At 38.4% G+C, this 14544-nt stretch overlaps 1 protein-coding gene and 1 long non-coding RNA gene across 4 annotated transcripts in view; one reads left to right on the top strand and one right to left on the bottom strand.

The window, feature by feature from the left end:
• The window catches only part of LOC134351937 (uncharacterized), a 111099-nt gene that overhangs the window by 25566 nt on the left and 70989 nt on the right, over window positions 1–14544 (bottom strand). The gene's annotated exons all lie outside the window — the stretch shown is intronic.
• Window positions 1–14544, top strand: part of tex2l (testis expressed 2, like) — a 106729-nt gene that overhangs the window by 25525 nt on the left and 66660 nt on the right. For all 3 annotated transcript variants that reach the window (XM_063058875.1, XM_063058874.1, XM_063058876.1), the window contains exons 2-3: window positions 7922–8010; window positions 8527–9987. In XM_063058875.1, the coding sequence (XP_062914945.1) occupies window positions 8557–9987 (1431 nt within the window). In that variant the 5' untranslated portion in view covers window positions 7922–8010; window positions 8527–8556. The remainder of the gene's footprint in view (window positions 1–7921; window positions 8011–8526; window positions 9988–14544) is intronic.

Genomic DNA, 14544 nt, shown 5'->3' with positions numbered 1-14544 from the left:
AAGCTGAAATAGGTAAAGAACAATGTGGTTTTGTGAAAGACAAAGGTACAAGAAATGCAATATTGGTGTTAAGGTTACTATCAAAACAAGCTATTCAAGTGCAATAAGATCTGTTTGTTTTATCGACTACACAAAAGCATTTGATAAAGTGAAGCACAATAAGTTATTTGAAATATCACAGGAAACTCCAGATCTAGATTCGAAAGACCTCCACCTAATTGGAAATCTGTACTGGGAACAAACTACCACTGTAAGAATAGATGGAGAAGTGAGTCCGTTTATGAAAATCACGAGAGGCGTTAGACAAGGGTGTGTTTTCTCCCCTGATTTGTTTAATGTGTACAGTGAAACAATATTGCAAAAAATAAAAGACATCTTGGACATCAAAGTTGGCAGTGAAAACATCAATAATTTCAGATATGCGGATGACACTGTGTTAATTGCAAGTATGGAGGAAGAATTACAAGACTTAATTGATATAGTTGTTGAAGAGAGTGCAAAAATGGATATATCTATCAATTGCAAAAAGACAGAATGTATGGTGATATCCAGAAAGAAGGAGAATCCTATCTGCAGGCTGAAAATAAACAGGCAAGACATAAAACAAGTACAGAACTTTTGCTACTTAGGAAGCTGGGTGACATCAGATGGCAGGTGCGACATGGACATCAAGAGAAGAATAGGGATGACAAAAGACACCTTTATGAGAATGAAGAGTATACTGACCCACACTAAACTAGGCATGACAACCCGCTTCAGAGTACTGAAATGTTACATTTATCCAGTTATGTTATATGGATCCAGCTATGTTGGACAATATCTAGTAACATGAGGAAACGAATTGAAGCAGCAGAGATGTGGTTTTTGAGGAGGATGCAAAGAATATCATGGACGAAACAAATATCTAATGAGGATGTCATGAACAGAGCAAGCACAAAAAGAGAAATAATGTATGAGTTCATGAAAAGGCAATGTAACTTCATTGGACATGTGATTAGGAAAGAGGAGTTAGAATGCACGGTAATTATTGGAAAGATTGAAGCTAAGAAAGCAAAAGGAAGGCAAAGACAAATGATGATGGAGCCAGCAGCCAGAGAAATGGAAATGAATACCAATGAATTGATCCACTTGACCTGAAACAGGAGTGTGTGGGCCATGGCAGTCAGAGCTCAAACTGGGCATGGCACCTGATGATGATGATGATGATGATGATTGTAAATTGTGATGAAAAAAAATGATAACAATGAAAATGTTGCAAGGATTACCTGGTAACTTTTGCAAGTATGAGGTTTTGCACTTCGAGAGTGCTAATGAAAGTAGAGGGTATATTGTTAATGGCAGGATCCTTAACATTATTGGAGCACAGGAACCTTGGGTTCAAGTCCATAGCTCACTGAAAGTCACCAGGAGAATAGATAGGATGGTAAAGAAGTAATAGGCATGTTTGCCTTTATTGGTCAGGGCACTGAGGATAAGAGTCAAGAAGTCAAATTGCAGCTATACTAAACTTCGTTTAGGCTGCATTTGCAGTATTGTGTGCACTCTGGCCAGTCCATTATGAGAAAGATGTGGAGGCTTTGCAACAGGTGCAGAAGAGGTTCACCAGCATGCTGCCTGGATTAAAGAGCATGAGATATAAGGAGAGGTTGTTTTCTCTGGCGCACCAAAGGCTAAGAGGAGACGTTGTAGAAGTTCATAAGATTTTGAGAAGCATAGATAGGGTAGGCCATCATATTCTTTTTTCCAGGGTAGAATGTCAAGTACAAGATGCATGAATTTCAGGTGAGAGGAGCTAAAGTTTAAAAGAGATGGGCAGGGAGGTATTTTTTAACACAGAGCAGTAGGTGCCCTAGAGTGGGCTGCCGGGAAATGACAGAAGCAGGTACAATAGTGGTGTTTAAAAGACTGTTAGATACACACTTGATTGTGCAGGGAATGGAGGAATATGGACCATGCACAGGCAGGAAAAGAATTCGTTTAATTCAGCATAGAAATCAGCACAGTTGTTGTGAACTGAAGGGCCTATTCCTGTGCTGTATTGTTCTATTTTTTAACTGTTGCTTAATAAGTGTGGTTTATTAAAGAATTTGTTGGGATGATGATTAAGTGGGAAGTGCATAGAACAATAAGCATTTTTTTCAGGATCTGCAACTATGAAATCCCATTGTGCACAATGGAATTGAGCCAACCTCACTTCTAATAACCATGATATCAGGAACTTACACACATTCCTTCTGTCCACTCTTGCTAGTAAAAAGCAAATAATGTTGAATGGTCCCCATTATAAAGACCCCAATTATAAGGTTAATATTATACATCCAGTATCAATTCTGGAACAAATCACTGGGAATGGTTTTGGATGATGATCAAATCCAATTTCTCTCTTTCAGCAGTGCAGCTTGTGCAACATCTGTCTGTCTGTCTAGGTACCATATCCGATGCGGACTTTGGTGACCATGGTTTTCCATATAGATCGATCCTTCGTTTTTTGGATGACTTCCATTTCCTCGATGTGTAGCCACCTGGCTATGTTTTTAATGTACATAAGCCGAGGTCTTCCTCTAGGTTTACTCCCCTCAATCTCTCCAGAGAGTATGAGTTTTTCTAGTTCATCTTTCCGCATGATGTGTCCTGGAAATCTGAGTTGTCTTTTTCTTATTGTTGGTATGAGTGATCAAACTGCTTGGGCTCTTCTGAGAACTTCTTCATTTGATGTGTGTGTGGTCCATGATATTTTTAACATTCTCCTGTAAAACCATAATTCAGCCGCTTCTAGTCTCTTTTCCATTGCTGGGGAAATGGTCCAGCATTCACTTCCATAAGTCAGAGTAAAATAAATGTAGCACTGCAGTATTCTGTTTTTAATGTACGTGCTCATCTTTCTGTCTGTTAATATGGTCTTCATTTTTTGGAAAGCTTCTTTCACCATTGCTATTCTGTACAGAGGTATTTGATATCTGTGTCATGCCTGCCATTACTTGTTATTAGGCTGCCAAGATATATGAATTTGTTGACTTGTTTGATGTTTGTATTTCCGATCTTGATCACACATTGTGGGATGTTTGTCTTTCTGGAGATGACCATGCTTTCTGTCTTCTTGGTGTTGATTGATGAAATTACTTTCTGCTGCCACTATAGTGAGTATTTCTTGTAGTTTTGTTTCTGAGTCAGCTATTAGTACGATGTCATCAGCATATCTGATATTATTTATATTATGGCCTCCAATTGTCAATCCTTTGATGTCTTTGATACTTCTCAAGATATTTTCACTATACGGGTTGAATAAGTCTGGCAAAAAGACACAACCTTGCCTGACTCCTCTCATGATATTCACATACTCACTCACTTCTCCTTCTATTCTGATGGATGCTGTCTGGTCCCAGTATAAGCATCTTAAGAAACATATATCTTTCCCATCTATGTCAAGATCTTGAAGCATTTCCAGACGATCAAGCAGGCTCTTGGATGACAACATCTAGACAAATAATATTGTTGAAAATAAAGTATGAGTTGCTCTTACATAAAATAGTTGCTCCGAGTGTGCTATAAGGCAAAATAAACACAACAAACTTTTACAATGGAACTTTTCATAACTTCAGGACATTCCAAAGAATTTTACAGCCAATGAAGTATTTTAGAAGTGCAGTCATTGAACTAATGATGGAATCACAAAAAATCGCACATAGTGAGATTTCAATCAGCAACACAATAATAACTAGATAATGGTTAGTGATGCTGTCTGCAGCGTATGCTCCAGCAGTTTCAAAAACACAGTCGTGCAGCCAAACTGTGACACTATTGCAGTGGCAGCAACCCAGTTTCAAGTCCGCCATTTTCTGTAAGGAGTTTTTTTTAAGTTCTCCCCGTGATGCATGGGTTTCCTCCAGGTGCTCTGGTTCCCTCCCACATTCCAAAGACGTACAGTTAATAGGTGTACGTCTGTAATTGGCAGCACAGGTTCATATGGGCCAGAAGGGCTTGTTACTGTGCTCTACCGCTAAATAAATAAATAAACATCTACTTCCCTTCAACCATTTGGTTCCTGAACCAGCTGGGAAAATGCAAATATCTACTGTTTATGATCACTTTTGCACTAAATGACTGCTTTCTATTCTAATTGTTTTTTTTTCTTGTAGAAGTTGTGTATAATTTATGCTCAATGGATGCTTTTCATGTGATTGCTGTTTATGTGATGCCAGAGGGAAAGAAGAATCAGCAGAACACACAATGTTTGTTCAGGTTTACCTTTAGCAACAGGGAAAGCAATTGAAGTGAGTTATGTACAGACCTTTATCTTCTTAGGTCAAAAATAAGATTGAATATCTATCATGCTTAATTCAGATATTGCAGCATATGGAAAGCCATTCAATATCCAGTTTGACAGTGAGCGCAGTGGAGGATTGGCACGTAACATTCCATACTGTGAGCTGGATAATGTGAATTATCCCATTCATTTATAATGAAATGAGGGACATTTGGAATGTATTGAAAACAGGTTTTTCATTTAGGGGTTTAACCTACATTAAGAAATTCATCTTGGTAATGGGGAAAGGTAATTATTAGATTTCACAGAGTTAATTATATTCATCAATCATTTCTGCATTCCATGTAATTTTAGGTCACAGGAGCCGCATGAAATGAAATCATTTGCTGTGTTCGATCTGTCTTAACTTTTAAAAACGGTTCGTACTTTATAAGGGAAAAAAGTTACACTTTGATTCATCAGTGATCAGGATTAATGAAATATATGGATAAAATTGCAATGTTAGTCACCTGGCCCCCACTGCAGTAGAATTGAGAGATTGAAAATGAACCAAAAAATTGAAGAAGAGCTCAAAAAATCTCTCTCAAATTCATTGAAAGAATGACAAACTGTAAAAGCATAGATTGTGCAACAGCTTATTCCCACTTAATATATTAAATCTCACTGACATAAATTGGTTTTTATGAGGATAAGCAGCAAATTTAGTGTGATACCGTCTTTTATACTGTTATCAGATAACTAAGGGAAAAAATCAATCAAACTTACAGGAAAAAACCAATTAACCATGAATTGATTATGTAGACTGATGAAAATTAGATTACAGGTAGTCTCTGCTACTGATTTTAATAATGTTAATGGTCTCTCGTGGTTTTTGCCCTACGGATGTTGATTTTGCAGTTTGTAGCTAGCCACTTGTGTTTGACAGTGACTACATAAGGTCAGTTTGCTCCATCCTTATTGGCGAGCACCTGCAAGATGGAGGACCATCAGAATGTAAATCTGTTCACAAAGGAATCAGGTTTGGGGTATATAAAACAAGCCCCAACCTTGGAAGTGCTCAAAGGGACACATAACAATGTAGCTTAACTGGCTTTCATCTTGGTTTGGATAGTAATGGATAATGTGATATTAACAAAAGACTGCTCCATGGATGTCAGAACCAGATGTGTATAAGTGGAACTGTAGTACTGACATATGCAGGACAATGAAAAAGCATGGTAGATGAAATCTGGCTAACTATCGACCCATTGATCTACTCTTAAACATAAGAGCATTGTGGTGGTAGGTTCTTCGATGCTTTTAGGTTTCCTTGCCTTCACAGGGGCTTCCACTTTTTCTTTGATTGCAATCCATCAGCATCTGCTTTTAGCCCAACATTTATTTCCGTGCAAACACATACTTGCTTCCATTGTGTTTTACTTTTTGTCTGTAAAACTAATTACCACATCTAATAGTCAAAGAGTTTCTTCATTAGTATTTGTGGCTTTTAGTACATCTTGATCACAATCTCCACATTGTCTGTTATAGCTTGAATGGTCTTTAATGATAATTACTTATTCTAAGATAGTTTTGGTAGAATGAAAATCCTTATGTGCATTCATTGTGAAACGTGTACTGTTTGTCTCTCCTAGTCTACATTCAGCTAAGTACGAGCATGTAATAAGTCTAATTTGGTGAAGACTTCTGCTCCTGCTATACTTACATAGAAATTCTATATAACTGTTCACCATCAAATGCATGGTTTAATATCAATGTGTGATATACACAGGGTAAAATAGTCTTGTCGTGCTTTAAGGGCTTTTGCAGTTGGTGTTGCCCAGAGCTTGGCTTTGCTAGAACTCCATTTGATTCTATTTTATCTAATTCTTCTATCACTTGAATCTAACATAGATTGGTTCTGCTCCTTGGTTGATGTGGATATCAACTATGTAACTGTTATATCTTAGTAGGTGTCCTTGAACATTTTTGCATATTTTTTTCCAATTGTGACTTAAAGTCTGATTTTGAAACATTTGCTGTTTATGTATTTCAAAAATATACTCCATTCCATAATATATACAGGAAATACAAGGTACACATCTTTCTTTCTTTTTCTTTATATCTTTATAGGCATCCGTTAGTCTCTTGAGACCATGGATTAGCGCCTTGGAAGGTTTCCAGGGCGTAGGCCTGGGCAAGGTTGTATGGAAGACCGGCAGTTGCTCATGCTGCAAGTCTCCCCTCTCCACGCCACCGATGTTGTCCAAGGGAAGAGCATTAGGACTCATACAGCTTGGCACCGGTGTTGTCGCAGAGCATTGTGTGGTTAAGTGCCTTGCTCAAGGACACACACGCTGCCTCAGCCAAGGCTCGAACTAGCGACCTTCAAATCACTAGACCGACGCCTTAACCACTTGGCCACGCGCCAACACGCATCTTTCTTCACATTCATTATATACCATCAAATCAACACATTTTATTACAATGCACATGTTTTCTATTTAAACAATAAATTCATGAGGGTTTCAAAGGCTGTTGCGCCGTGCTCAATATCTCAATGTAGGATCTATATTCATTGTGACTTTCCAGTCCAATTTCAAGTCTCTGCCCAAGGGTGTGGATTGATTCACGTAAAACAGCTAAATCCATGGGCAATACCTTATACTGATAGTTGTGATACAGTAAACTTAATTCTTGTAGTGCCTAGGGTGCTTTGTATAACCTTGGAGTGGGAAACTGAACGGACTGAGAGATTCTGGAGCTGCAGCCCACCGTGACTGTTTACTCCAGTGGTCTCTGCAGACTGCTTTGGCAAGTCTCTACAGATAATTGCTGCATCACATACACTAGACAATCCCATGAGTGTATGTAATGAAGTCACTTGTAAACCACAACAGCTTTTTAACAGCTAGTACCAAGTTTACTACATTCTTCATATTTTACTGTATTCTCCATCAGTGTTTTATTACTCCATGCCCATAACTGAGACATCAGCTGCAGTGGTAATGTACTGGCCAATTTACTACACTTTTACATTGCAGTTGTTCTGCTTTCTGCCTTTGCAAATGACATATAAATGCAATTCTTCATTGATTATCTTGACCTCAATGCTGTGAAGACTTTCTTATTGTGAAGATATTACAGGAATGGTATTGCTTTGATTCATAATCAATGTTCTAGACTTGCTGAGAGCATGTGCCCTTTGCTCTGATGATTGAAATGCTTTGTAGATACACAAGCAATTAACCCTTTCCATTACATCTATTACAACAATTCATAGCCGTGTGCTTCATATTCTGATTGGGAAACCTGAGCCTCTCTAGTATGCAATGATTATATCTGCACTGTATTGGTACCTTGTGTTGGACAAAAGTCTTTATCACTTGTCTAGACCATCTCCTTCACTTTCATAACCTTGCAAGATCGTATGTGAGATTCTGTATGTCTACTAAACTTTGAATGAATTAGCTCATTGAATGAACCACAAGCAAACTTGCCATGGAGAAGAAGCGGAGACATGAGAGCAGAGTAGTTCCATTTGAAAACCCCGCCCCATAGAACATGCCCAACTGCTGTAATTTTTACAAATCCCTGTAATGGTCATTATGTGTGTAGTAAATTACATAACGTTTTGCTCTGTGCAACAACAATTCATTTCCTTTCCATGATTTTTCTCAGGACTTTTTGACATGTCATTCGAAATACTACTTACGAGAGCAGATGTGAAGCTGACGCACAGCCCTGATGGTGGACATTGGATGCTAGCAGTATGTATTCAGTAACTGCAGACTGCCATTCACTTTCTTTGTGTCAATGGCCACTTAGATGCTTTCTACTTGTTAACCTGTCCCCTTTGAATTTCAACACTTTCTATAGAAACCAACAACTGTACACACTAAGGACAGAGGGAAAAAAACAAATATTCTTGCCTAGTGTGTGTATAGAACAAGAGTACAGAAAGCTGCTTAATAAAATAACATATTTTGTGCAAACTTCCTTTCAATGGAATCCAGATTTATCTGTAAAATAATGACCAGGATTTTTATTTCATAGTTAAATTAGATAGCTGTCTGAATATCAGATAGCTGGCTTGGTTGCGCCATCCCTGAATTAGAAGGCCTGAGGTTTAAGACTCACGCCCTAATATTTCATTATGTGACTGATGTCAAATTTTGTGTAATTATACTTCCATGAAACTTGGATGTTTTATAATATTAAAGGTGGTATTAAAACATAATTTCTTATTTCTATTGTCATAACATCTATTGTAATTTCCTTTGCAGAAAGATTAATCAATCGCTAAGCTGCAAGTAATGGCAGATCTAGGAGAGGAGAACCAGGAAATGTTGTCAAGCTCTTCAACTGTATCCAAAGTGGAAGAAAATGTTCAAAGACAACACAAAAAACCTATTGTTTCCCAGGGCGAGGGCATTGTCATCCATTTAACGTCACCAACAAACAGTGAGCACTGGGTAAATTTAGGAGAAAATGAAACAACCTCTTCAAAAGCTGGAGAGAATGTTGGAAGAAGTCTAGCAGTGGATAAAGAAGGAATATCAGAACTGAATATTCCCTTTTCTGACGAGTGCCTAAATTTACCGTTGCCAGCTTCATCCCTGCCTTCTTCCCCTTCTGTTTCTGGATTTTTAGGTGAATTATTTTTCCCATTGGTATCATCCCCTATGTCATCTTCATCAAACTCCTACAGTTCCTCAGAATCAACACCTTTCATGAGCCTAGTTAAATCACTGTCTGCAGAAACTGAATCCAGAGATACATCTTCCCTGAAACCGAAGCCTTTGCTAAACCTTGTTAAGTCTATCTCGACTGAAATTTCACGCCACGAGCCCGAGGTTGCACAATCAAAATCAGACTCAAGGCTAAACATGCATCTTTGGCGCCAGTTAACGCAGCACAAGGGAAGAAATGGTGATTCAAAAACAGCTCCACCATCACCTCTGCTTTCACCCACTGAGTGTAAAATCAGTTTTTTCAAAGTCCCTGAAGTAGAAGCCAAACTGGAAGACACAAAAAGAAAACTTTCAGAGGCTATACAAGAGCCTTTGAATATGTTAAGCAAGATGATAGGAGATGATAGTGCTGGAAGCCCCAAATTTCGACCATCACCATCAAATATGTGTAGTGCTAACTCCTTCTGTGATGTCGGACCTGAACATTGTAGCAATGATACAGGTAGTAAGAATGCAAGATCTGGGCTTGAGAAGTTCAGAATGGAGATACTTAAATCAGAAAGGAAAGAGAGTGAAAGACCACCTAATGCACAGAGTTCTCCAGGAAAGCATGCAAAAGGAAAGCAGAAGAAACAATGTCTATCCTTTTCTCAGAGTGATGGGGACAACAATGGCACTAGGTATGAGATATGCTCATATGGAGATGTGTTACAAATTATCGAAACAAAGCCCAGTCAAGACAATACGTTGTGCAGTCATGAACCAATGTTTTCCTACTCAGACAGAACCTTGACTCCACAGTCTTCTCCAAAAGTGCCAAGTAAAACTCTGATATGTTTTGCCACTCTTGCTTACAGCTATTTTGTATTGCCATTGCCATCGTTCTTCTCTGGCCTCTACTTAGGACTTGCCTGTGGATTTATGATTGGCCTGCTAGTTATCTCCCTGCACACACCTAGGACCGTGCAAGCCACCCCTGTAGACCTCCAGAGTTATGAAAATCTCCAATCCGGAAACATAATTAGGGAACCCAAGGACCCTGAAGTGGTGAAGGTAAATAAACAGTTATTTTTGATCTTTGTCTAATCTGGATTTTAACATAGCAAAAAAAAAGATTTTCTTCCACTCGTGGAAGCACTGTTTGATTCATATGCATGATCGTATAATCATATTATCTTGAGCCTTTCATTATAAGACCATAAGACATAGGAACAGAGTTAGGCCAGTCAGCCCATCGAGTCTGCTCTGCCATTCCATAACAGATGATCCCGAATCTCACTAAACCTCATACACCTGCCCTCTCACCATATCCTTTGATGCCCTGACCGATCAGGAAGCTATCAACTTCCGCTCTATATGCAACAGATTTGATTGAAATCGCAGAGACATTTTTAGTGTACCGTAAATAAAATAGGTACAAGAAAGCAAATATCAGGGCAATGTTTAAGAAAATGCATTCTCTATTATTTTGTGGTATATATTCAGGCAATTTCAATTTTTTGACTATCTGAATTTATTTGATTTTTACTTGGCAAAAAAGTAGAGTCAACTAAAATGCCTGTGAAAGAATCTGAGTATGTCTTCCAATCATTTATTCAAACTTCATTTATCATTCTTAGGTATGTGAATTTATTTATTTGTTTATTCAACTGGGACCGGAGTTGTGCAAAACAAAAATCAGTCTCAAACTGCTAATGAGGTGCTACATATGTCAAACAAGTACTGTATTGCTATTGACCGTTTCTTATCCTGGTCTTAAAAGAAATCCAAATTCTTTTTGTATATATATTTTGCAATTGTACAGTTGAAGTTGAATTACTCGGGTATAAATTGGTTGAATTACTCTGGTGTAAATATGCATGGTAACAATCTCAGCAGGACCTCTCCTAGGTAAACAATGACCATTCATTGAATTGAATAGCAAATGTGATCCATTCATTGTTTCTGTCCATATGATAATAGCACCATAATATGTGCGCTTTCAACATAAATGATAATAGCTATGGATAGTTAAACACGTTTAAAGACCTAACATTACCCTAAATAATTTCTTCTTATTTCATTGTTGAACAAAGAGTGGGCATTTTGTTGTTGGCACAAGGAGGCAGGAGAGTAGCTGTTCCATTTGCTAAGGATATTCTTCTGTTCTATAGTTTGGAAAACCTCTTACAACTTGTAAAAATGGCTTGAATTTAAAATGTAATACTATATTCCATGAATAATTAGAAACTTTGGGGTCATGTATTTGCATTATTGATAGAATTGTTGAAGTCGCACGATGTCTATTCTGCGAATGGTTCAAGGGCGCAAGGAATAAAAGATGCAAGAGAGAAGTGGAGAAAAGATGTGGACTTATGGAGTTTACTGTCAATACTGATGCTAAAACTGTGTACTACATAAGAATTTGCATCTCACTGGGAAACAAGATGAGATTGATTTTCTCTACCAGGACCCACATTTGCACAATACGCCTCTATCTGTCCTTTCTATATCAGTTATGGCATTGTATTCATCAAAATGAAATATTAATTCTTTCTCTTTCAGTCTCCATTTCTGTCTGTCTGTTCCCTACTTTTCCTTTTTCTCTCTACAAATACTGAGTATTTCCAGTCATTTCATTTATGCTATGGTGGAGTGCTTTGCTAGTTCAAACTTAAATTAATTCCACTCCTCTCAGTCTTCCACTGCCCCGTATCCTTGTATCTTCTCGTACTTTAAATATTTTTTACACCTTAAAGCCTATAATAGACTCCACCTTAGTTAGCAGTTATGGAAAAGCAGTTCATGTCAATAGAATGTGATCCTTTCAAGGAAATGATCAATGAAATTAGATCCATTGAATTTATAACCAATAGAGGCAGGAAGTGATTAATGGTGTTCATCGCTTAATTTGTGTAAGCAAGAGCATTTCTGGGAATGAATGGGGTAAAATATTCTGAAATAATGATATTCTGCTTTGAATTCACTTTCTGACCTTTACTTTGACTTGTTTACTGATACCTTGCCAGAATTTTGAAAATATGATTATAGTTTTGTTAGGCAGGTAATTAAGATCAAGATTCAAGTGTATTTATCATGTGGACATCAAAACATACAGTGAAATGTGTTGTTTGTATTTACAACCAACACACCCGAGGGTGTGCAGGGTGCAGCCTGCAAGTGTCGCCACGCACTCCGACGTCAACATAACATGTCCATGATGTTCAGGGGCCAACACAGAACACAAGCAACAAAACAGCAATAGCAAAATAAGCCCCATTCCTCCCTCCCACCCACGCACACACACAGTCCTCTAACTCTAAGGACTTGTTTATTCAATCATGCCATGCTCTACGGTCAATCCTTATATTTATGTACAGTGCTACTGATAAGTACTATCTAATTTAGCTTATTGGATTTAATCCAGCGAGACCATTGAATCCACATAAAGATGCTGATCGTCGTCTAAGTGGCAGAGTAACTGGAGATGCATTTGCTTTCCCTTTTGCTCAGGAAATCAGATTCCGCTCTCTCCCATTTGCTCAGGAAATCAGGTTCCACTCTCTCTAGAGGGAAATGCACACACTGAAAAACACAGAGAATCCTACATCTCAAATGTCTGACATGTGCGCTCTATTTCAGCCAAAATTCCTCCTTGCTCAATTGCAAGTGTTGTGCAGGGTGTTCTGGTTATTTCTGAATTACAGAGCTGGTTGGCAACAGCTCTTGCTTTCATTCTATCCCTGAATTTTCTCAGCTGTTTTTACTTTGCTGCAATAAAAGAGGGCACAGCCTATACAAATGTACATGCCTGGACTAAAAGGTGAAAATGGATAACCTATTTATAAATCCAGATGCCACTGGATATAATCAAAATAGAAATTCAGGGAGATGAATGATAGAAGAATAATATAGAGAGCAAAAAAAAATCAAAGCTGGGGAAGAATATAACCAAAGCAAGTGATGTGGGAAAATAGTTTTATCAAAAAGAAATGAGGTTTTGTATTCAGCAAATACTGGAGTCAACAAAATATGCCCATGAAAAGATCTGAGTGTATTCGACTCATGTATTCGTACTTCATTTGTCAATAATATCAGTTGGTTTACAACTAAAGAGCAGGCTGGAAGCCATTATAATATCAGATTAATTGCAAAGCCTGTCAAATCACAGCAGGATTCATTTCCTAATTCCAGTTAATTGGCTCAGTACCTGAAGCTTACCGAATGGGTAAAGATCAGTAAGTGTGGAGGGATGAAAGTAAAGTATGGAACATTATGACTCACATAAACAGTTTCACAAAAAGGAAAATAATTGACACAAATATCACATACTTTCAGAATAATGCAATGTTAGATACCTGGGTACAAACAATATCTGAGCTTCCTTACTCAGGGTTTTATTTGACATCTGTTTATTTGCCCATCAATGAGACCACAAATGAAACATATTAGTTATTAATACTCTTCCCTTTCAATCACTTCAATATGACAGCTTAGTGAGTTGATCAAGAATTTAGCTTTTTTTATATCATAAGACATAGGTGCAGAATTAGGCCATTCAGCCCATTGAATTTGCTCTTCCATTAAATCATGGTCCTCTCAATCCCATTTCCTACCTTCTCCCCGAAACCTTTGGCATCCTAACTAGTCAAGAATCTGATACTGCACGATGTCAGCTGCAATCAAGAAACAGCCCATCCTGATGCATTTCAAATTATGGTCAGAGACTTCAACAAGGCTTGTTTGAAGTAAAACCCTGCCCAGTTATCACCAGCATGTAACCTGTAGCACCAGGGGTCCCAACATACTAGACCACTGCTACACTGAGATAAGGAATGCCTACTGTTCCTTGCCCAGACTGCCTTTTCGTAAATTGGATCACTTGGCCGTGCTCCTCCTCTGGAACCTTACTTCTGCCTGTATGCCAGTTGGAGGAGGAGGAACAATTATAAGATTGCTTTGAGTCAGAGGACTTGGCCGTGTTCAAGCACTCATCTAGAGATCTGAGTGAATATACCAAGGTTGTAACGGACTTTATTAGAACAGCTGTAGATGAGAGTGCCCCTACTAAATCATTCAGAGTCTTCCCCAATCAGAAACCCTGAATGAACGATGAGATCTGAAATTAGCCGAGGGCCAGATCAGATGCATTGAAATCTGGAGACCAATGCTACAAGAGGTGCAGGTATGATTTCCAGAAAGCCATCTCACGGGCAAAGTGGAGATTCCGGACCAAACTCGATCAGCTAGGGATGATCAACAGCTGTAACCTCCTATGAAGTTAAATCTAGAAACATGGGGGGACGGTAGGGCTTCACTTCCAGGTGAGCTTAATGCCTTCTATGCTCACTTTGACCATCAGAACATAGAGGAACCATTGTGAACTCCTTCATCTCCTGATGATTTTTTGATCTCGGTATCTGAAGCTGACATATGGGCTGCCTTCGGGAAGGTGAATCCAAGGAAATCATCTGGACCAGATGGGGTACCTGGCCATGTCCTAAAGATTTGTGCTGACCAACTAGCCAGGGTCTTCACTCATATCTTTATCCTCTTGATTCTGCAGTATGTGATATCCACCTGCTTCAAGCAGGCTTCAATTATACCGGTTCCCAAGAACGGCGTGGTGAT

The sequence above is a fragment of the Mobula hypostoma genome, chromosome 9 (genome assembly GCF_963921235.1).
Source record: "Mobula hypostoma chromosome 9, sMobHyp1.1, whole genome shotgun sequence".
Lineage (NCBI taxonomy): Eukaryota > Metazoa > Chordata > Chondrichthyes > Myliobatiformes > Myliobatidae > Mobula > Mobula hypostoma.
Note: the sequence above shows the minus strand (reverse complement) of the source record. Positions and strands in the feature narration are given on the sequence as shown.